The sequence below is a fragment of the Falco peregrinus genome, chromosome 4 (genome assembly GCF_023634155.1).
Source record: "Falco peregrinus isolate bFalPer1 chromosome 4, bFalPer1.pri, whole genome shotgun sequence".
Lineage (NCBI taxonomy): Eukaryota > Metazoa > Chordata > Aves > Falconiformes > Falconidae > Falco > Falco peregrinus.
Genome location: NC_073724.1, coordinates 13,850,341 through 13,875,135, shown reverse-complemented (window position 1 = coordinate 13,875,135; position 24,795 = coordinate 13,850,341). Strand labels below are relative to the sequence as shown.

General features: G+C 38.1%; 1 protein-coding gene across 11 annotated transcripts in view; it reads left to right on the top strand.

Moving 5' to 3' along the window:
- The window catches only part of ROBO2 (roundabout guidance receptor 2), a 475,778-nt gene that overhangs the window by 42,881 nt on the left and 408,102 nt on the right, over positions 1-24,795 (top strand). For all 11 annotated transcript variants that reach the window (XM_055802479.1, XM_055802483.1, XM_055802482.1 and 8 more), the window contains exon 2: positions 8,317-8,643. In XM_055802479.1, the coding sequence (XP_055658454.1) occupies positions 8,317-8,643 (327 nt within the window). The remainder of the gene's footprint in view (positions 1-8,316; positions 8,644-24,795) is intronic.

Genomic DNA, 24,795 nt, shown 5'->3' with positions numbered 1-24,795 from the left:
AGGTCAGAAGAGAGTGTTGAGGAGGTTCCTTGAAGGCAATTCCAAGGTCTGTATTATGAAATAACATATCACAGTATTGACATTTAAACTGATACAATATTGTGTTTTTTTCTTTTAAATTGCTCAGTACTTATAATAAAATCACTAATCTTTTATTAACTACCACTAGCCCCATAGCCATGAACATTTTGGTGCCTTCAGAAAAGAGTGAAATGGCTATGAATTTAGTCTGAACAGTTGCTTTTCTTGTATGAATGACCATTGACTTTGTAGCTGCTTTTATAAAGAGTAGACTTAATTGATGAAATCAACTTTTGTTCTTGATATGAAGCTAATAAAGTAAAATTAGAGGAGCATGAAGGAGGAGGAAGTCTGTTCCTTGAAATTTGGAAGATGGTGGCCTAGCAGGAGTAGAAGTGAATTGCCACATGGCTTTGTCTGTGAAGATATGTGTATATATTACACACATGTACAGAACGCATTACTGGTAGGGTAGGGATTGCGTAGTGGCTTTGTGGAAATTTAGTGAATAAGGATAGAATATTGACTCTTTGTTTTACTTCCCATTTCTTCTTGCTGCTATGTCTCTATAGCAAATCTGGTTTTTTGATCAATAAAAAAATCTTGTATCCAATTAATATTTTTAAGGGTTATTTGGCTATAGGATCAACCAGGCTAAATTGAAAATAATAGCTATTGCGTTTATGTGCTATCAGTGTAACTGTAACTATGTGGTACCTTGGATCCCTGAGGAAACTTATGAGGAAGTCTGAGCATATTACAGCAAATCCATGAGGCTTGTTGGTAATCATGAGAACAGTCTGACTTAGAACACTGATGGTCCTGGGCTGGTCCAAATGAATCATTGACGGTCATCTTTCACACTTTCCATCTTGAAGGTGATTCTCGGGGAATATCTTGTCCAACGCCTCTGATTTGAATTGTAACAGGGGAAGTGGAAGAGCAAGTGTCTTCGGACACCTGGAGTACAATATGCAGTCAAGAAGTTTTTTCTACTTCTGTCAATTTTGCTGACTTTTTACTTTCTTTCACTACTTTGATGAGGAAGTATGTAAGTACACAAATTCATGAGACAGGGCAGTATAGGAACAGGTGGCAAGTATATTTCAATGCATGTACTGCATCTGGACATCTAAATAACTGGAGCTTCCTCTTGCCTTTTTGTGGCAAAGTGTTTCCTCCAGCAGCTTCCACTTGCTTGGGTCTGGTATGAGGCTGGTCTCCACATGTTCAGTGTCCTGACATCTACAGCCACTAACAATGACTGATGCAGAAATGATTCACATAAAGGTAGATAAGAATGCAAAAGTGTTAGTTACCTGTGAAGTGACAGTTTATCACAAATCTGTGAAGTCACCTATTATTGTTACAAGAACTACAGCATTTCCCATTAGTCAACGTTTATCAAGTCGGCAATTATCAGTAGTTACCATGCTTTGGTATCTGAAAATGAAAGCTTTGTGTCTTAGAGTGACAGGGCATTGTCTTACAGTATCTTAGACAATGAAAGCTGATAATTTGATATACACTTTAAAATGATGACTTTATTCACAAGTAAACATGCAACAGAATAGCATTAACACTTAATGAACAACTTAATACAGGATTTCATGACCCACGTTTTAGTTTTCATTAACTGTAGACTGTAACTTATATTTTACCATAGGAATTTCGGATATATTCTTGATGAAATATGGAACAACTCTACATTTCAGTAGAAGTACTAGTATCTACCAGTAGAAGCAAAAATGAAATAATGTAAAAGCTAGACTTAGCTGATTCAGTGTTCTACTGTTTATTTACTCCATACAGTGACTGGAAAATTTCATGGAGCTTTTCACTGAATTAAATGTTGCTATTAGCTAAGTAGCTTTTGAATATGACTTTTTAATATTTAGTTTTCAAATCTTTTTCTCTTAACTCAGTGCTGGCTTGTGAATTTGAACAATAGAAAACAGGATGAAGGTGAACAATGGCAAACAATTAGCAGTATAGTCTTACTTTGCTGTTTACCTGGGGGAAAAAAAGTAGTGAAAACAGTTTAATCTGTTAAAATGAAAAATTAAGATGTGGGATTAAGTGGTGCATTAATACAATTCCATCAGCTGTCTCCTGCTACTTGGCAGTAGTTCTGGTTTACCCACTGAGGACTATGAAACATAGTAACTTACGTTACTAACGAAATACTGTCTGAGCACCTCACCCATGTTAGGTGTTCTAGCTCTGTTACCATCCGCTGTACTGTGACATTTACATCAGTTCACATCTGTTCCAAAGCCATATTTTCTGGAAGAGTCTGAATTATTTCTAATAGTTTTAAGTTTACTATTTCTATTACTTACTATTATTTTAATAGTCTAAGACTATTTCTAAAAGTTTTCTAATCAGTAGATATCAGATGCTGCCTTGCAGATGCTGCGTTGTTCCTTCTTTGCCTTATCCCCATTAAAAAACAAGACAAAACAAAAACAAACAACAACCTGTTTGAAGGAGAGAACACTGAGCTGTGTAGTAGGCAGATGTGGTGGTTTTGGCTATAGCATGGTCTTAGGAAAACTTTATTTGGAAATTTAACAGCATTAAGGCAGAATTACTTTTTAAGTTTTGATGTATTTGGACCTGTCCCCCCGCGCCACCCCACCCCCCATATTGAAACCCAAAGAATATAAATTTTTTTTTATATACCTCCCCCACATCGTGAAAACCATCCCCATCCATCTTTTTCTAGCTTAGATTCTCACACACAAAACTAACAATCACACGCATATGGCTGTGATCTGTGATGAGCTGTGTTCTGGGTGACACTGAGGTTATGTTGAATGCTGTACTTATTTTCTGTGCTTTTTATGCTCTGCCTGATAGCATCAAGATAGAATGTCATCATACCTAATCCTTTTATAATTTCACCTGTTTTTTTCTCCCTTGTTTTTGTATTAGTACTAATGTAGGAGTATATCATGTTGTGGCAGATATTAGAAGTGTGATAGAATCACTGCTCTCTTTTTTGATTTTGTATGACATAATCTTTTTTACTGCTGAATTATGTTCAGTAATGAATTGAAATTGTGAATTACACTGTGGCAGGAATATTTGTGAAACACAAGACAAGGTTTTAAAGATACACAAAGATAAAAATATAGAGAGGTAAGCTGATCAGTGATGGCTTATGTCTTGAATTTCGTTGGAGTAACCTAAGTAACTTTTTGTTTAATGCTGCAGTATGAACAAGGAAACATTAGTATCAAGGGTAGCATGCTATAATGGACTTGGACATTACCTCTTTTTATGTATGTTTTGGGGTATTTTTTAGTTTTGAACAGTGATTTTAATTATTCTGTGAAGTAATAAGCAAAAAGATGAGCCTAAAACTCTGTGACTTAGTTGGTGTGGTATATATGAAACTGATCTTCTAGATATAGCTATTGCAGATGACTGGTTATTACATGTGAACTTTAATGTACAGTAAGTATTAGAGTACTCCAAGTATGCATTCAGGTAAGGGTTAATGCTCTCCTTTTCATAGATGCAGCTTCATGGCAGCTTTCAGTTACTCATGATACTGCAGGGTATTTTTTCCAAAGGCGCGCTTTTGCTCGACACCATCTAACAGCTCATTTCAAGTCATTGCTGTCCATCATAGTAACGACTACTTAGGGGCTCTTAAACTCAGGGGTTACTCACATGCTCTATACATGCATGAGGTATTCCTGTAACTGGAAATCCTTGAGGGAAGAACAAAGAAGGAAGCTGCACGGGTAGTTCAGAATACAACATCAGCTGCCTGTTCCAGTGCAACTGCCTATCATCTCGAGTACATCATGGTTCCATCTCATCCTCCACTAAAAGGAAAAGTATAATCTTCTGCCCAGTTAGCTCAGGGGGTTACTAATTCTTCTGTTCTTTCTAAAGCAAGTTACATTTGCAAGGGTACTGGGAGGTCTGTGTGTTAGGGGGAAGCCACAGCGGAAGAATCAAAACTCAACTAGGAAAACACCATTTAGGGGTGTCACTTTCTGGCACATGGGCGGCGTCTGTGTCCGCAAGAGAGGCAATGGAATCAAATTTTTGGTTTTCCTCCTTTCTAAATCAGGGCATTCTTTTGGTATAGCTGTTTGTGCTCAGTTTGGTTTTGAAGGAGGGAGTCTGCTGTGCGCTCTGATTTCTTGTGTGTGTTTCTTCCCTCCTCTATAGGTGCATGTTGCAGGAAATAACTTGCAGCACTAGATAGCTGAAGGCACGACCCAGCCACCACAAGAATGCATGGTGTGACACCACCCCACCCCCCCCTCAGAGCATCACCTAAGCCTTTCTCCTGTCTGATTGGCATGGTCTCTGCTGACCAGTATCAACCCTCCCTTGTGTACAAATTGCTTAATTAGGATAGAGTGAGGTAGACATCAGTTTTGTGATTAACATCAGTACTGAAGGAAGAAGAATCAGTCCTGTTATGACCTGAGGAGGGGTTTTGCATTGAGCTGTGCGAGGTGGAAGGTTTAACTCTTTAAGGAGCAAGCGCTTTTCAAAGGATTCAGTGTGGACTGTAATTCTCTGTAGTATGCACTACTCTGAGCTTTGAACATTGTCAAGAAGCCTTTGTGTGTAAGAGAACTGATATTTTGGGTTTGCATTTAAATTGTTTGCTACTGACGTTGTTAGACCCTGCTAACTACTTATCAAAATTTAGTTGCGTCTGTTTTCTTCTCTGACGTAAGTCCCTCTAAAGTTTCAGAAACATCTCAGCTTTTTTTTTTTTTGTTCTTCCTGATACTATTAGTACAAATTACTCTACGCAACTAGTGAGCTTTTGTTTGTTTCTTTTGAGAATAAGCAACAAAGTTGGTAAACTCGTGTGGGGCATATATTTATATGTCTCTAGCTAATGTATGAAGTTTGCTTTTTAGTCCCAAGTACTGTGAAATTTTTAATCTTTTACTTTAATGGTGATTTCAGTCTTTTTCGATGTTGTGTATGGGGTCATGGTCTAGAGATACTTAACTACAAATTCTCCTGTTACCTTTTAAAAGTCTTTAGTCAACAGAAGGGAGAATAAAACACATCTTTCTTTTATAAATGTTCTCTAAGTTTATCTGTGCTTAAGTGTAAATTGTGGGGTGTTTTTTGTGTGCTGGCAGTACAGATTATGGATACCTTTGCTGTACTGGTAATAGAATCTGATAGCCACTGGAAAAGTCCATTTGTGCAGTAATGTAACACTTCATTGCTATGGAATTGTGTACAAATAACCTGAGTGTTAGTATAACAGAAGTCCGAAGGTGGATTCACTCTGTAGAATGGATCCTTATTCCTTTCCTCATACCTTTTGGAGTGAATGAAGCACTGATGGTATTTTGAAATATGTAGTGCCTGATACTGATGTTAAATCACTTTTCTATGACTCAGCAAAACTGCTGATCAGAAAATTGAGACAAATGTTTCACTAACCTACAGAAGCTGATACACCTTGTATTTAAGAAGTGCAGTGCAATTGTGCTAGCATGGCAACTCCACTCAAAGGATTTTTAGGATCCATGCTAGAGAAGATGATTTCTCTAGCAATTAGGAGAGCTGACTTTATTTTTATGAGAAGCACTGTAGAGACACGAGCTACTGTGACATTGCAGAAAAACTGTCAGGGTAATATAAATTAATTAAATATTCAGTAATGAAGAATACCTGAATGATTGATGCTGAAATTAGGAGTTCTGGGCTTTGATTTTTCTGTTGGGTGACACTGTTCTTGCATTTCATTTTGGTTCAACAAGAAGTGCTGAGTCCTGCACTTGGGTCACAACTCCCCCCACAACGCTACAGGCTGGGGCAGAGTGGCTGGGAAGCTGCCCGGAGTAAAAGGAGCTGGGGGTGCTGGTTGACAGCCGGCTGGGCATGAGCCAGCAGTGTGCCCAGGGGGCCAAGGAGGCCAACAGCAGCCTGGCTGGTATCCAAAACAGCGTGGCCAGCAGGACTGGGGAAGGGATTGTCCCCCTGTACTCAGCTCTGGTGAGGCTGCACCTCAACTACTGTGTTGAGTTTTGGGCCCCTGACTACAAGAGGGACAGTGAGGTGCTGGAGCGTGTCCAGAGAAGGGCAACGAAGCTGGGGAAGGGTCTGGAGCAAAAGTCTTATGAAGAGCAGCTGAGGGAACTGGGGTTGTACAGCCTGGAGAGGAGGAGGCTCAAGGGGGGGACCTTATTGCTCTCTACAGCTGCCTGAAAGGGGCTGTAGGCAGGTGGGGTTGGTCTCTTCTCCCGGATAACAAGTGACAGGACAAGAGGAAACAGCCTGAAGTTGTGCCAAAGGAGTTTTAGATTGGATATTAGGAAGAACATCTTCTGAAAGGGTAGTCGAGCATTGAACCAGGCTGCCCAGGGAGGTGGTAGAATCACTATCCCTGGAATTTTTTAAGAATCATATAGATGTGGTGGACATGGTTTAGTGATGGACTTGGCAGTTAACCTGGGTTAAAGGTTGAACTTGATGATCTCAAAGGTCTTTTCCAGCCTAAACGATTCTATGATTTACTCATCTCTGCAATTTGTTAATAGCAATAATGAGGAGCATAAGAATTGTGAAAGTATTATTATTTTTTTCAGAAGAAGGGTCTTGCAAAATTTGGCTAGTGTTGTGATACCATTGAATTATTTTTGACAAGAGTTCAGTGGAGATTTGGGGTGCTGTGACTTTTCTTAGTGAAATTGCACTACATGGTGAAGGCTGTAATGGAAGAGTGGCACTGGAACTTTCTCCAGGGCAGTGAACGCAGCACAAATCTCTTCTACATACCTTACTTCTATAGGGTTTCCCCTCTGCCAGCACCTCTCTTCCTTATTCCAGGCTTGAGTGACAGGGTAAGGCTCTGTTGGAGAAGGTGGAGCAAAACTTTCAAGCTCTGCTGCTACCCTGCCCCAGGCAGTGGGAAGGCAACTGAATGTAAAGGAAAAAAAGAAATACATAAAGGCAGAAGAGCAGAGGGTTGAAGTGGCTGCACAGAGAAGTACAGGGCAAGGCAGAAAGTTGATGTGGTAGAGGGCACAAAATTAGTACTGTAGTACCTTGGTAGTATCAATACCTAGTAGTCCTAATAGCTGAGAAGGCTTAATGATGGCATATTCATCATCAGTATTATAAAGGGAAAAATAGTATTCCGGTGGCCAGTTGAAAGAAGAAAGTGTTTGGGGTTGTATTACTTTCCAGTGATATAGAGATTAATTTCTTTACATAATCCTTAGTACTGAGGGAGAGGGGGGGCGGGGAAGTGGAAAAAGTATAACCATGCTTTCCAAGGTATGCTGCACTCAGACTGAGCCCCTGGAGCACACTCCAGGATAATCCAGGGTTCCAGATTCAGAAATGCTGGACGTGTTCAACTCTCAGTAACCATGTAACCAGGGTTGTGATGCAGTGTTGGTAGTAATTTAGGGATACTGCAAATGTGTTAGTACATTTGCAGATAAAAGATGATGAACACTGAAAAGCAAAGTGAAGGAAAGAATGAATGTGTAGAGAAGAAAAAGGGTAACGGACCCTTATAATCAGTATAAATTATTTCCAAGACACTGGTGTTTTCAATGCACTTAGAGGCACATGTATGTCTGTGTTACGTTTGTATGTATATGCATGCAATCCATTGAAAATTTCTAAAGTGCAGTTCACATCTGGGATTTCCAAATTATAGTAAAGCTCATGAATGTTTTGGACACTTTGCATAGATAAAGTTGCCAGTTGTTATACTAGAAGTTTATGAAGAAAGGAATTTCACTTGCGTGTTTTTGTTTGTTTGGGGAGCGTTTGTAGATTTTTCTTCTGCTTCCATACTTGGGCTGTTTGTGGAAAAGGGATACAAAACTACAAAGAACTGTTAACCAATGGGTGGTAAAACAGTGGTTTTAGTGTTTTTGGATGTCCATCTATTGACTCTGGAAGATAAGAGTGGGAGAGCAGTAGCCATCAGTGGGATCCAAAAGCACATAAGGATCTGGCAGCAAATGTAAACAGAAAAACTATCGGAACAAGAAGATCATCATGCATGTCTCTGTTAGATATTTTCCTTTAAGCCTGCATGTGGTAGGAATTTGATAATACCTTAGAGGTGTGTATCTGTAGTCCAACTCAGGTTTTTAGCTTAGAAAATGTCTGATACTGTCTCTTGATACCTGACAAAATACCAGATGTGTGCAGGCTTTTGCATTTTCTTTCTTTTTTTTTTTTTTTTTAATTTTTGTGGCATTAAAAGAGTATTTTGTGTGAAGCCTGAAGTAAAAAAAAAAATCCTTTTTTCATCTTCTCCTTTTTCTTTAGGATCCCGTCTCCGCCAGGAGGACTTTCCACCACGGATTGTTGAGCATCCTTCAGATGTGATAGTCTCTAAAGGAGAGCCAACCACTCTGAACTGTAAAGCTGAAGGACGGCCAACTCCCACTATTGAGTGGTACAAGGATGGAGAGCGAGTGGAAACGGACAAGGATGATCCGCGTTCTCACCGCATGCTGCTGCCCAGCGGATCTTTATTTTTCTTACGTATTGTGCATGGACGCAGGAGTAAACCTGATGAAGGAAGTTATGTTTGCGTAGCAAGGAACTATCTTGGAGAAGCTGTGAGTCGCAATGCATCTCTGGAAGTGGCATGTGAGTAGTTTTGTATGATTAGCACTGTGTAAAACTTTGTAGTAGTTTCTGTGCTGTCATCCAGCACTTGCACACGCTTAGCAGTCTGGGAGATAACAAATGTAGGTAAGTATGGGGCTTTGTCATTAGCTATAGCTCGTATTCAAGGCATTTTTACATGCGTTTATACAGTAGCAGTGACCGTACAGAATACATGATTTATACGGTAGCAAGGTTCTAGCCAGTGTATAATCATGATTGGCATAAACATGGACAAGGGCTAACCTTCCTCTGAAGAATAATCTGATTTTTAAATTATGACTAAAGTTGGTTCTCCTGAACTAATGTGGAAAATTACCCCTCATTTAATGTAACGCATACTGTCTGTTTCTCTCTATCTAGTCATCTGTTACCTCAACAGAAGCAGACAGCTTCTCGGTGACTCATGTTCCATAGTGCTGGAAACTTCAATATATGCTCCCTCTATCATAAGTTTGATGCAGGCCTCATTCATTATGTGAATGGCAAGTGAAATTGTTGGCCATTTCTCATATCATCCTGAGCAGTCTTATTCTTTATCGATTCTCTTTGTCTTAACAGAGCAGTCGTCATTGCTCTTTCAGAGACCACCTGGCATGCATGATCTGCTTCCAGTAGAGTAAGCAGAGACATTCATTATTCACATAGCAAACAAGCTCATCATACATAAAATACAATGCATTGCATATTACCTTTTGCTGTTTGGTTATATGGGTTGAACAAACACTAATCCTTTTATTCAGAATATCAGCCAAGGATAGCTGTGTGTCTTTACACACAGGTGCGCTCTAGCAGATTTATGAACAATCTCTCCTTGCTAGACTTCAATTTTTCCATCCCAGTGCTTCATCTGGTGGTAGTTGCACTAAAATGTGTTTGACTGAAGTAGAATTTTAGCACAAACTTGTATTGCTTAGTTGATAAAGAATGGATTTAAGTACACTTTAGAAGGTATGTTCGTTTGAAAGAGAGGGGAAAAGAGAATTTTTTGTTTCTGATGCAGTCTGCAGACTTCTGTAGCTAATGTAGGGTGATCTTGAGGCTCCAGCCTTTTCAGAAACTGCAGAAAATGCCATGTTTTAAATACGTAGGTGATGGTGTAAGCCAAGTAGCACAGGCTTGTTCACTACCTTTCACTTGTCATAACTAGATTCAGAACTGTTTTAAAAAAAAAAAAAAAAAAAAAAGAAAGAGAACAGTTTTGATAGACACTTATCCCTGCCTTGAATGTTTATTTGCCAATAAAGGCATTGCAGAATGTTATTCAGTTTTGGTAGGTATTTAGGAATTAAGAAGACCATCAGTTTAAGGAAGGCTGAAATCTGGGTGAGTATGACTAGACAAATTTACTGGATTATTTCTGTATATGTGGTTTTCATACTGTCTGTTGAGAAATCCTAAAAGAGAGGCATAAACACTTTGAAGTCTTTATTTCAATCCTGTTGAGATTCAGACATCTGCTGTGGAAGTTCAGAAGAGTGTTCAAGTTATACCTTGAGTCATCAAATTAAAGTGACTGATTATTTTGAAGTTTAAAAGGGCTCTAGATTTTGTCGGTTTTCACTGATCTCTACTTCATTGACTGTTGAGAGACTCTTGCTACAGTATCCCCATCTCTGGAGTTAACCACTGTAGCTGGTGGCAGGTCACGCATGAACCGTATGTGAGATAGTACAAGACTTTAAAAATAATAAACCTGCGTTTCATAGTCAGAGGTATTTTAGAGCATGATCATAGAATGCTAAATGGACATCTGAAACCGTAGCCATAGTTTTTGGAATAGCAACGTGCACCTGACACCAGATTATTTAACTGTTTTCATGGCTTTGAAATTTGACTGACTGAATTCCCCAGTTAAATGGTTTAGCAGCCTAAAGCAGGCACTCTTGTTCCACTTCAGCAGTGTGTTGTCTTTCTTTAAGCCATACCATGGCTGTGATTACAGGATGATCTTCATCAAAGAAAAAAAAAAAATGTATGTTGCTTGTTTATTTAATTTTGGAGATTCTACTGGGTTTATGTTTACTGGCTTTAAAAGCACATGGCAGTGCTTGGCATGTATCAAAAGGCATCCTTTGGAGGATGAGAGCAAAACTACCTGGTTTCCCTTGGCTTTGATACCTTTTAAAATAGGACTTTTGCTTCTAAATCAAGTTTTCAAGTGACTTTCAGAGAATTATTTAAAGACTTTTAACTGTTTTTCGAATGTCAGCATTTCTGGGCTGAAGGAGACTGGCAGGTCTGTAGCAGCCCACTTGCACACTGGGGAAATGAGTTGCTGCTGACAGGCTGTTGTCAGCACCACATCCTCATTCACCTGTTCTCAACTGCTGTTGAAAACGGTTGTTGCCTGATACTGCAGCCCTGTCCAGGGGCTACAAGGACCAGCTGCATGCCATCGCGTCTTACTTGTGCTCGCTGTAATGGTGTTGAAAACTGCTCTTTCCACACTAAACCAAGCTGTTTTCATCACCAGAAAGAGGACGGTTGTCCTTTGCTGACAACAGGGGTCTGGATTGTGATCTGACTGTAGGTGGCCTCAAATTGTGCCATTAGGCAGACTGCTGCTTTTTACAGGCTTAAAATGCTTGAGTCTGCTGTTTTAGTGGAAGAATCAGAAATTGTTTTGCTTTGCTTATTAAATTGTCAGTCACCAATAATATGTACTTGCAACTCTTGAATGATTTATGAAGAAATATTTATTAGTTTTATGTAGTTAAGAGTGTTCATGCTTATGCATTTGGATGATAAGCAGTGTTAATTGTGGTTCGTCCTCTTCCATTTCCTTTTTTTTTAATTTCCACTCCTCCATGGCACCTGCCACAAAAGCAGTGGGATTGAAAATCTTCTGATGTATCCACATTTATGTGTAAAAATAGAAGAAACACTCTTAAGTGAGATTCAGTTGGGGCATACAGTGACTCAGAGCATAGTGTGGCCCATCTTGAATACTATTGTTTTACCCCTTGTTTTTTTGGAGTGATTTTTTGCAAGTTGCTGAGGGCCCTAAGCTCTTTTTGATGGAGTAGCACTTGACACCTTTCCCAAACATGCTGAATTTAGGCGCCAGCCCATCCAAAGCATTTAAATACCCTTTTAAATCCATGCCTATTCAGACATGCATACAATCAAGGGCAGTTACTTCTGTGCTGATGTCTTCAGAAAAACTCTGTGCCAGTGAAACTGCAAAGAACCGTGATATGGCAAGTTACTTTAAAAACATCATTAACATAAAGAATGAGCTTTTAGAATTTTTTTTTGCCTTTAATTTAGAAAATCTTTATTCCGTAAGACTTTTAGGAAGAAATAGGAGTTTGTATTTGAAGGCACAGTTTAGGATTGATATGACCTATTCTGTTCCATCCTTTTTTAATGCATTAATCCGTGGTGTGCTTTGTCTGGCTTATTTTTTCCAGCAAGAGTTTCCTCAGAAGGAAAAAACAATGGTAATTCTAGCAGCAAAAACATTCTTCCACTGCATATGTGGCAAATTCTGATGGAGTTTTTATACATTATAAGGTTAAATCATTACAAGCAAATGTTCTAGTCATAACACAACTACAAAGAATTGTATTCAAAAGAGTGAAATGTCTTTCTTTTGATCTTGTGCATTAGAATTCTTTTATTGAAACTGAACAAGGGTTGGCATTATTAGAAATATGTTGATGCTCAGGTTTTCTTCGGAGGATTTTAGAAAGGGAAGTAGGCTCAAAATAGTTTGGTCTTTCATGAAACTCCTTTCATATTTGAAAGCCAGAAGTTTTAGAATAAAACCACGGGTTTTTTTCACAACGTATGAAATGACACGATTGAACCTATGTGGCGGAGTTTTCCCTTGGGAATATCAGGAGACACATTTGCAGTAGCGACTGTAGCTCGGATTTCAGTGGCAAGCACTGGGGTGCCACATGTAAGCAAGAGAGCGAGCATGATGGTCCCTGCACGGACTCGGGCTGCCTCTGATCTAGCTGGAGTCAGCGGCAGCCCCTGGAGATAGCAGCTGTAGCCCCAGGTGTTAAATATGTGACAGCAGCTTGATCTATCGACCACTGTAAGAGGGGGCTTTGGCCTAAATGAAAATTCATGAAAAATTGATGAAGTCTCCAGATTATTTTTTTCCCTTTTCCTTTTCCAGTGCTGTGCCAGTGCAGCGAGGAGAGATTAAATGAGGTGTTGAATGCTTTAGTGGCAAGAAGATTGTGGTTCAAAGGTCAGAGGTCAAGGGAGGGGAAAAAAAGACCAATTTTCTACCTTACTTTCCTTTAAAAGAAAACCTGAGGCTTTTTAGATTAGCTGGCATTTGCTGCCATTTTAGTATAAGAATAAAGCAGAGGAATATTCACAAATAAGATTCTTTTCTGCATGGATTGGCAAAGGGTAGGAGTATGTGGGTTGGTGCTAATAGAAAACAGTGGAAGACTGAGTCATAATTCAATTGGAGAACCAAAAATAGATTGAATTTTGTAATGGCAGTATAAATTTGGGCTTCCATCTTTCTGAGTCTGTGCTTGAACTGAAGTCATTTGGAGAAAGAAGAGGTCTTGCATTATTTATATGTCACAGATTGCTTGAATAGCAGGCTTTGGAACACTCTCCAAACATAATGATTCTGTTTATGTTAGATCCAAAACTGAATTATGTTTTTATCTGTAACAAGAGAGGTTATAGTAGTACACAGAGTTTAATGTGAAGAGTCATAGGTGTATTCCGAAGCAAGCGTAAGCCAGACTTTAAACATGGGAAACAGTAATTTGAGGAATAAAACGCGTATGTTTTAATATCCAGTGAATAAAGGCTGAGAGATATAAACTATATGCTATGCATTCATCTCTGTATCATAATACTAATGACTACTTGCTGGAGCATGTGCAAAAGGCTGCAATGTGTTCATAATAATGGAATTAACAATATCACTTGAGATATTTGGGGTTTAAGACCTCCTGTAAAATAGGATTAAAAAACCACAAAGTATGTGACTGTAAAATGGGTGGATGATTTTTTTCATCTAGTTTCAGTTCAACATATGACTTAAATATAAAAATTGTTATAAATTCTGTTTCTGGTAATTTGAAAGTCTGATTTGCTTTGGGGTTTCTTTCACATGTAGAGAGTACATCCTGTTCATTTACTTCCACCCCTCTCACCCTCATCCTTCTAAACAGAGTGTGAAAAGCTTCCTGTCTGAGCTGGCAGTCTTTTGCTTTCATCAAGACAGATGTAATTACTGTAGAAATTGAAATGCGGGAGACTGTAGTCATGTGGATGAGCCATATCAGGACATTTAAAAGCATCATACTTTTTCTTACTCTGTTTCTCTATGAAGAAATATAATGAACTGCAGCTATTATCACAACACACAATGAAAATAAAGTTCCCCTTGTAGAAGAAAATAAATAAAAATATATCTGATTATATAATTAAGGGAAAGGGAGATTTCCTAAGGTAAGGGCGAACGCTTCAAACTTTGTACTTCTGAAGCTTGCAATAAGCTATTTGTGTGGATTGGAATGAAGCCATTGGGAATACTATTGTTAAAAACAATTACCTAATATACCACGTTTCTGTATAGGACATAATTTAATTCTTACAGTCACTATTAGAAATTAGAGGCTAATAAATACCAATGAGTGAACCCGTATCAGATGAATCAAGACCTGACTGATGTCTCATTGCAAAATTTATTTTTGAGCCAAAAAAGTAGTTCTGATTATTTACTTTATTGGTTTAGCTTTTAGAGCTTTTAGCTGAGTATGTGTTTCTACTGCTTCTGGAATCACTTGGAATTTTGATATTTGAGAGGGTGTGATTTTTGTACCACTAGCCAGAATGAACTAGAATTTTTATGATTGAGATGCTCTTTATCAGGATAAACTAAACTGTATCTCCTGTCATTAATACATTTCTCACAAACTCTTTAAGACTGTGCTTCAGCATTGATGCCTTCAACATGGATAGAACCATTACTTCCCATCGTCACCCACTAGGATTTAGACAGGTGACTGCATTATCACATCTTCATTTCAATCCTTTGATCTCCACCTGGACATGCATATTTAAACATTCAGTTCAAGGCTAAAAATGCTAATGACTCCTCACATTTAAGAACTATCATACTGAGGGTAGATCCAAAGGTATTTTACATGATTTCAGTCATAATATCAAGCTGTACAGTTCCTGTAGGTTTCTCCAGACCTTGTTCTTACTCGATTTTCTTTTTCTCACTCTTTTTCATACTGTGGTAATCTTACAAGATTTCTTTTGTTTGGTTTTTGGTTTGGTAGGTGTTCACAGCGCCTCTAAACCTCTCTAAAGAGAGATAGGCAGGTTTGCACAAAACAAGCAGACTTGGGTGCCAGAAGAGCGTTGGTTGTGAGCGCTTAAGCTCAGCTGGTTATGTATGCTGAGAAGGGTACACCAGCCCAGCGAAAATTTCCTTAACAGCTGAAAGTTGGTTCTCTATGTGAATTAATGTGAATTAATTCCTTCAGAACAAGTTAGTATGTCTTTGCAATGTGCTGCATTGCAGTCTAGGATCATCAGTGTTCTGGTAGGAGAAATAGTTTCTCACATCCAGAAATGGTTTGAGAAGCTTTTTGTAGGATCTCTGATTTATTCCCTGAATTCTTCCTGCTTCTTCACCCACCTAAAAAAGAAGTTTTATTATTACATTTTTAGAAGCTATTTGCAGTGTGCTCGATCTGATTCTGCTTCTAAAAAATACTTGCATGTTTTCTCATTTGATTTTTATCAGCTTCCTTTTTTCCCCTTGCCTTTGATTTTTATTTTATATTTTTAAATTAAATCCTGCTGTTTATGTATCTTTGAATGCTTGACCTGATAAAATGTTGACAGCTAAGGAACTACTGATGACTTCACAGGAACCTTGAAAGAGATCAGCTATCGGCTGATCTGTTAGCGTGTGCATCATCGTGTACCGATTTATTTTTTTTTTTTCTGGTTGAAACTTCTCTGATTTTTAGTCCTTCTGGGAAATGAAGGAGAACAAGATAACACTACATTTTTACAACTCTGTTCCCTTTGCTCAGGAGCCTATAAGCATTATTTGAATGTTAATTGAAATATTAGCTATTGTTGGCATATGTTTCAGACATGTACTATTCAGTGATGTCAGGCTTAAAAAAAAATGTGCTCATTTGAAGTGGTACTTCAGACCATTCTTTGCAAATGTTGCATGATCTCAATTCTAATGAAGTTCATTACTGTGGTAATTAACAGTAATTATTGGGGTGATTGGTGGGTGCTTTATATATACAAACAGACAAAATCATAATAAAAAACCTATAGACATACATATATGTGTGTAAGAACCTTATCCTTCTTTTTTGGTGGGTTTTGTTGGGGTTTTTTGTGTGTTTTGTTTTTTTTTTTTAAATTCATTGTCCTTGTTCAGAGAGGTTATTCCCCCTGTTCCTGTTTTTAGAGGACTAAAATTTAATCATGGCTTTGGTGGTACTTTCATTTCAGTGCTCCCACTGTTGTTAGATTTTGAGTAAGTTTCTCCTATTTGGAAATTATGTAGGAAATTAAGTGGTGGTATGGTTCCACTCCTCTTGAATGAATTTTTTCAAGTGGCAATGATGTGAATGTATATTGATACTTTGGAAATTATTATGTTAGAAGAGGGAGGCATACACAGTCACTTTTTGCTGTCTTGTAGAACTCTCTGCCACTGTACAAAGGGGATATAGAGATGTAGAGAACTGGGAGCCCTAGCTCACAGTGTCCCCTGCATTCTGCACAGCTATATTTTGTAATTCTGTTCAGAAACACTTCAAACTGCGCTTTCAAAAGCAGTTTGATTGCTTTCCCCTTCATGCCTGAGCTCACTCCACTCCCTATTTCTGTTGAAAGCCTGTCTTGGAACGTAGGTCTTCGAATGGTAAGAAAAATAGTTCTGATGTTTCCAATGAAAACATAAACATGCTTTATTTATGATTGTTCTTGTGATCTGATTTTCCTTCAGTTCAGTTGTGTGGGTTTTTTTTTTCTTTTGTATTTATGTACCACAGTGGTATCACTCCTCCTTTCTGCTGTTGCTAAATTAAACAAGAAAAGCTCGTGTTGTCTTGGAAAATATTTGCTTGATCCTAGTAGTCATTCTTCACCTGTTCTAGTCATGGGTGGGTAGATTGCGTGTAGTATTTCAAGAGTTGCATGCTGTGCGTGATGAACTAATGTTAATAACCACCTTCACTGTTCTCTTATCTATCAGTCCTTTGATCTGTTTCGCTGTTTTTTAAGCATTTGGTAGCTCAGTCATTCTATAGTCATCTGATACAGATCTTTCTCTTCCTCTCTAATTCGTAACAGACAAGCTTCTACTTTACAGTAAAGTTCCCTGTGATCAGTTTGTAAACATATGACCTTGCACTTTCTGTTATTCCACTTCATCTAGTATCACCTACACTATTTTTCAATGTCATCCAGTTCTTCCTGTTTAATGTGATCCTCCTGTTGGGCCCTGCTGGGCTTGTTGCCTAATCTGGTATACAGAAGTAGAAGGTGGCCTTGGCTTTCAAAATTGGCAGTTTCTTAATCCACCTGCATCTTGCTGGAGGACTTTGCTTCTACTAATTGGACTTCAGCCTGCCTCTTGCCCACCCCTTATGCAATATCATTTGATGAAATGAATGGGACAGAAACAGGTTTCTGTCAGCCTATGAGCAGCATACCAGCCCAGCAAGGCTGAGCCTTGTGAAGGTTGCCTGTGGGAAGGAAACAGTTTCACTGGCTCTCACTCTGCTTCGGTTACAATCTAAACCCACCGACCCCTACAAGGGAATCTGAGGAAAAATATCCCCTATTTAGGCAGTTAAGATCAGCAGCAATCTTGCAGAAAAATTTACATTGGCTAATCCTTTGAATTATTTTTTAGATCATAATGTATGCTAAAAGTTCCCCATCTGCTGTGTATGGGCACACACTCTAGTATAATTTAGGAGAACGTAGGTGTGGAAAAACAACAAAAGAATTCATTGCAACTCTCTGACTTCAACCTTTTAAATTAATTATTCAGTGCTATATGTACTGCACTTGGTGACTGACAGTATTGTAAACTCCTAAACCTTGCAGACAATAGCATGATCACTTTGTATATTAGCAGACAGATATTAAATGGAACTTTAGGTGTGGTTAGAATGTAAGAATTCCTATGTTTTGTCCAGAAGAGCACTTTTGAGTTTATATAAACTTTTGAGATAGTTTATATAAAATTTCTTAGTTTTTATTTTATAAGGAAGAAAGAAATTGATGATGACGAAAGAAATTACTGTCCTGAAGAGAAATTCTTCATAGGTTTTACATGCACATATAGCCCTTGGAATATGCAGATTATCAGCTGTTAGTATGAGGAGACATTTTTGTTGGAATATGGTTACACAGTGATTTTGAGTGAAACACTTTTATTATTTCTTGGGTTTGAAAGCTGGGACTGTGACCTCAGTTTCCAGGATAACTTTCCTTTTTTACATGGGAGGTAGTGGCATAACGCCCTGCTAGGTTACACCAGTCGGTTCGTCAGGCACAGCGGTCTGTCTTGGCTAGTGAGAGAGACAGACAATGTTTAGGAGAACACGTCAGCTTGAACACTTTAAGTGGCTCATTTTCCTCATGGATTCTGGGGAAGTACAATTGTTTTCCTTGGTTAGAATCTGAAAAAGGCACAGGCAGTGGAAAGCCCGTAGTATTTGAAAGTTTCTGGTATGGGTGAAACACTGTCACCTTAGTCACCGAGGTATTTCTTATCTTTTGTACGGACAATCTTGCAGTAAAGATGTGTACATAAGAGGAGTTTTCTTTCTTTCTCTGCACCTTGCTTTTTTCTTGATGTATAATGGTTTTAAATTGATAACAAAGCCCGTATGAGAGCACGGTTTGGGTAAAAATTAGAAGCTACTGATGCAAACTGGAAGGTTAAATGAACTTTTCTAGAAAAGCATCTTCATTACTAAAGAGGAAATGGCAATAAAATTTAACTTTTTTTTTTTTTAATGAATTCGATTTTGTGTTCCATCTATGTTGTTTCTAACTGTCTTCTCATTTTTATGCATTTCTTTTATATTTCAAGTTTAGGACCTGCAAGTAGAAATCCTGTCTTCCTCAAGCAGTCTGATTCATGGGTTGATTAAATTATGTTCGCTCTTTGGATTGTTGGAGGGGAGATAAGTAGCCTGCAGTTTGGACATTCATCTGGGAAACATGATTTAAGCCATTCTAAGTGCTAAAGACACATATGTTGGAGCCCCTGTTCATTTAATTAGCATATATACAATTCTTATTGTACTGTAGAAGCAATTAAATTACCTGACGCAACCCTGTAAAGTCCACTCTTGGATATCATGGCTAAAAGTCAGCGGTGGCAATAGTGTACATCAGTCATGTTTTCTGTAGATTCAGAGCCATCTGTTCAAAGTCATGTGTCATGTTGATTGCAGAACCAAGAGCAGAAGCCAAAGATTTTGATTGGTAGTATATCTTAAGAATATGAAGGCTATTCTTTATTTTGTTTGCCTCTCTGTGCCTACTATAGAAACCAGGTGACTTTCTTCATGCTTTTGTTCAGATTACGTTCCCATTTGAGCAACATCTGATTCTGAAAGTATTAGTTCCTGTAAATTTGGGACTTAATAGATCTTATATGCATTATGTAAACCTTGATTCTATCTGTCTATTGAAAGATGTGGAAACACCCCAAGTCCTGGCAGCACTTAATATAAAGAAACTTTTCAGAAGGTGGGCCATAAGGAGAGAAATTGCAGAAATTAAAACAAAAAGCTTTCCTTTGTCTCTAAGAAATTGATATTTTGAAAAAAAAAAAAAAAAACAAACAAAAAAACAAAAACCAAAACCAAAACCAAACAAAAAACCCAAAGAAAATTGACCAAACAAAAGAAACCCAAACCACCACCACCACCCCCAACCCCACCTCCCCCTAGCAAAAAGCAAACCCCCCAAAAAAGCAGAAGGTGGTGGTACAATTTGATTTGCAAATTGTTTAGAATTGCTTCTTTCCCTACCAGTGTCGATAGTCTAAACAGTATCTCCGCTGAAACCTATGATTTTAAATTTGTTGTGAAATTGGAAATGGGGAGTTTGGGACAGAGCCCAGGATTTTTTAAATCTGGATTTTCTTATCAAATAACTTGGTCAGATTGTAAGGACTTGTTTTCATTTACTAGAATAAAAAGCTTGTCTTTTACTATTCTTTATGTAATTTGCTTGCTAATTTTGTCATTCATCAAAATATTTTGACTGGTTATCATAAATACACTGTGCATGTGTGCAGATCTAGATTTATATGTCACTTTTCTCATTATACACCTGCACACTGAACAAATGAGAACTTGTTTTCTGTTGTACCAAGCCCCTCTCACAGTTGTTTTATTCCAGTGCTACAGATGTGCTTAAAGATAGTTTAACAATGCTAATTTTCAGCTCTCTTGGAAATAATTTAACTTTTGCAGAATGGTTTATTATGAGGAATGGATGTAAAATGTAGAAGTTAAAAGTTATGAGAAAGGAACCATATTGTATCAGCATGTCATCAAGGTTCCTATCAGTGACATGCAGAACTGGTGAACAAACAGGATACAGTGTGCAATGTATCAATAAATATGAACTCTTAAATTATAATGAAATATTGGCAATATTCTTTAGGAACTGTACAGATACAGCTATTTAACTACCATATAATTTTATATATATTATCTATATGTGTTTGTGTGAAATACATATATATGGTAAATACTTATCTTTTAAGAAGTAGGCTCTATCATTGATGCATATTAAAATTCCTAAGTAATGGATCGTGTAGGAGTTTGTTGCTGTCTGTGCTTCAAAGAAACTTCTTTGTTAGGCGCATAGTGTGCACAATACAGCTGTGGTAGGAAACGTGTGTATTTCCGTCCACTCTCACTGTATAATAGAGCCAGTCTATGACATTGTGTACTTTTTGCTCCCTTTCCATTAGTCCAATACATATTCAAATTATTACAGAAGAAATAATTTTTTTCTGACTTTTAGCGGTCCTCTCTTTAGCCTCTGTGCTTCAGCCATGATGCCAATCAGATATTTGTAAAGAAACCCCTTCCCCCCCCCTCCTAATTAGACTGAAAACAACCCTAGGAACTCAAGGGGCAGTGTACATAAGGATCTGTTCTTGTTTCCATATGTAGCGTCAGCTGCTGGGAATATGTGTACTCTTGTGCCAGCCGTTTTTCCTTTGCCTATCTCAAACTCATCAGTTGAGGTGACCTCTGAAGTGCCTGCTACAGTGAGTGATGGAGTTATTGAGATCCAGTGACACCATGACCCTGACCCCCTCGTGGCCTTGGTTGCACTCATCCATCTTCCTAGCCCCACAGGCTGTGATGTGCTGTGTGGAGACAGGATTAAACAAGTGTGAATAAAGAAGTTCAAAGCTTTCTGTCATGGCTGCCAACACAGAACATCAGGAAAATGAGACATTAATAACCCAGTGCTGGGGAGGCATGTTGTTTTGCCATAGGAACACCTGGGGAAAGTACCACTTTCTATGTCATCAGCTTTTTACATGCCAGGAAAAGTTTGAGTTCTGTGAAGGGTGCAAGATTTGGCCTGCCATTCTTCTTAGTCATGAATCTGGCAGCAGTCAGACCAGAGCTAGAACGTATCATTGAGAAAGTGCTGAAAAACCTGCTATAAACGCAGCAACCTTTGCTTGTCTCGTGTTATTTGGGCTATGTTTCATCAGAAGTGATTGGAGGAGGGGGTTTTTGTGGTTTTAACCTAATCTGTTTACAAGGAAAAACAGTCTGAGCTGTATTACCAAAATTATTCTCTTAAAGAAAATCTTACAAGAGGAGTTTTGTACTTTGTCATAAACTCTTTTTGCTGTATAATATGGTTTCAGGTTGAATCTGTCTCTGTGGGTGAGATGCTGAGATAAGATACACTTTTCTGTTTGTGACAGTGGTTTAGGTAGTGGCTGTCTCCTCTTTGTCACTCTTTACCCTGTGGCATTTTCTGATCTGTTGACTAGTCGGTGATTAAATACATTCATTTAGTTCAATGGGTCAGAGCTGTTATGGTAGGTAGAAAATTACTGATGGATTATCAGTTTCATCACCTCTGACACCTGGCTTTAGCATAGTTCATCATCTGAGCATTCATAACGCATTTGCCTGAGCAATAACATGCACAGCTACCTGTGTGATTGTGGATCTAGGTACTGGGAATGTTGGTTTCAGAATTGGTAGGACAGATGCCACAGGAATTGGAAGGGCATAGTCTTTTCTGGTGATAAAACCACTCATTAGTACCAACTGCTTAAGTGTGTGCTAGGGTCAGTAGCAAGCTTAGTAAGTTACAAAGCTGTAATTCACCAGTATTTGTCTTTTCCTGGAGTGTTTCAGGAAATAAAGCTACTTTAAATAATTGAAGGGGCTTTGGCTTTGAGTAACTGGATGCTTATGTAATGTTTTTTGAAGTCTAAAACTAGCAAATTCACACTGAAACAAGTATCTTTTTAGAGACTTCTTCATTTTGTTCCTGTTACACAGTGAATCTTATTATTGCTGACTGGCAGCCTATCTAAGGTTAGGATTTTTTTCTAGAGTCCAATCATGAAATTATAGTCAGTAAGCCCAGTTGGAGATGGCACAGTACTGTACTTCTAGGTTATAAAAATCAGAGACGACTTACATTTAAACTTGTGACAAAACAGAAGGATGCTCAAGAGATCTAGTGAATGAGAGGAAGGACCATTTTAGACACCTGAGCATTGTCAAAGTTACCAAAGGAACAGTGGCTGTCATGGTGGGGAAGTTATTCCTCAAGAAATTCCTCTAATATTAGAGATCATCTCCTCAGTTGTTTCTGTTGTTGTTCTTGTAATTTTTATTTATCACTAAAATATAGAGATTTCCACTCCTCCTTTTATGGGACTATTACTCTGCTGGTTTGTCTACTGGATCACTGAGCAGAAGATTGCTCAAACACCATTGTCTTCAAAGAGGTTCAGGGAGCACTCATTCCTTCTGCATTCTGATCTTCAGAATATGAATTGCTATTTCTTCTACTTATTTAGCCACGCTTTCTTGTAGCATTGTCTATCCCCATAGCATCTTCCCACCATATTTCTACAAATCCTTTTCAAGCGTGGAGCATAGGGTGTTAAACATAAACATAGTTTGAGATTGCATGTATATTCAATTACCAGATAGCCAACAGTTCTTTTATCTGTTAATTCTTCCACAGCAAAATTTTGCTACAATGTGGGAATGGATAGTAAAACAGCTCCCTGCACTTCAGCCTGTGATGTTACTGAGTAATTCTTGTGTTTCTCATTTGAGTTACACACCTCACAAAGGGAGTGATTTTTCTACTAGATATGCAAATGTTGTATAAAAGTAATAAGCGAGGAGGAAGATGAGGGGAGAGAGAATGGTAAATGACTGGAATGAAAAAGAAAGGGAAAAGATTTTTCAAGAAAAATGTTTTGTCCTTCAGCAGTCAAGGCCCTATGGTAAGATTCTTCTTTTTCTAGCTTTATTGGAACATCTTATGATTGGTTGGGGTTTTTTTTTTTATATACTTTTAGAGATAAACACAACTTTAGTTATTTTCTCCTGATGGCATATCCTTGTTTTCAGTAAACACTGAAGATACAGAACAAGCTTAGAGGCCCTGCATGAAGGGGAGATACCCTCCCATTATTTTAATGGCTTAATGTGTGGAGCTATATTGGAAGATAGCATTTATAGAACATATGCTATGTTCTTCTTATTTGTTATGTATCATAGTTCACTGGAGAGGCACTTGCAATGTAGTTGCGTTTATTTACCTTAATTTAAGAATGCTGCTATCCTTTAACTCCGAGTTTACTAGCTTACCCTGATACTATATACTTCATGAACATTAAGAGATGCTTAAATGTCACTTACAGGGTTTGAATAGTTATCCCTTCCTTAAGGCACATTTTGTAATCTTGATAATGAAAGGATAAGAAATACAGCTTTTCAGAATATGTTGAGATGTGCAGTGATCTCCACGGTGGAACTGGACATAAGCTTGGGCTAAAGTTACTGCTCCTGAAGTGGAAAACAGTGACACAGCAGGTATCTAACAGCTGAACAAAGGGGTGTAATATGAGTGTGCTATCCTACTGTTGCAATCTCAAATACAGCATTTGGGGGAGATATACTTCCAAATGGCATATTTGACATGCCATAGGTGACTTGCAGAGAAACATCATTAAAACATCTGAAAAGTTCGTATTGCACCTTAAGTCCACTTATTTATAGGTTGATGAGTTGTTAGTGCTCCTAAGGCTTTTATTTTCATAAAGCTGTGTGTACCTACGAAGAATAATCTTGGTGTCAGAAAGTGACAGACAAAGCCCACTCCATCAGGCAGATGTAAAGCAGGTGAAAATGTGCAAGTGACTTCAGTCTAATTTCAGTAAAAACTTTATTAAAGGAAATAAAATAATATTTATAAATAATAGAAATAACACCTGCTTCTTAGCTCAAATATCACATGCACATCATGTACTCTAAACAAGTATAAAGGGAATAATGGACATAATTGCTTCAGAAAAAAGTCAGACAAATGTTAGTTCTAGATGGCTGGATCTTCAGGAAAACTGTGAAAATTAACAGGGGAAAAAAATAAATGACCAAAGAACAAGTGTCAAATAGTGGGGGCTTTCAGTGTGTTTGGTTTTTTTTAGGGTGTTTTCCCCCATGGCACTCCTGTTTCCTGTGTTGTAAGTAACTTCTGAAGCAAATAAACTTATCTAATACTTTTTTGACGTATTGACCTCAAAGATGGAATTGAGTGTAATGATGTGTGTAGCAGTGAAGTGAAATCTAGCATTGGTGGAGAAATTTCAAGTTTGTTTCTTGTCATTATTCTTCATCTTGCAAAGGGCTCCAGACAACACAAGCAGAATGGGGTTTCATCGTATGTGCCTTTGAGTAAATATGAGTTTTAATCTGTAACCCACTGGACTTCATAAAAGACGAGGAGGGAGTTTTTAGAGAACGATTACTTGCATCATTTAAAGTGCAATAAAGCTTCTATGTGGGCATTATACCAGCTGGTAACAAATATCTTTATAGAAGCAAAATTGTT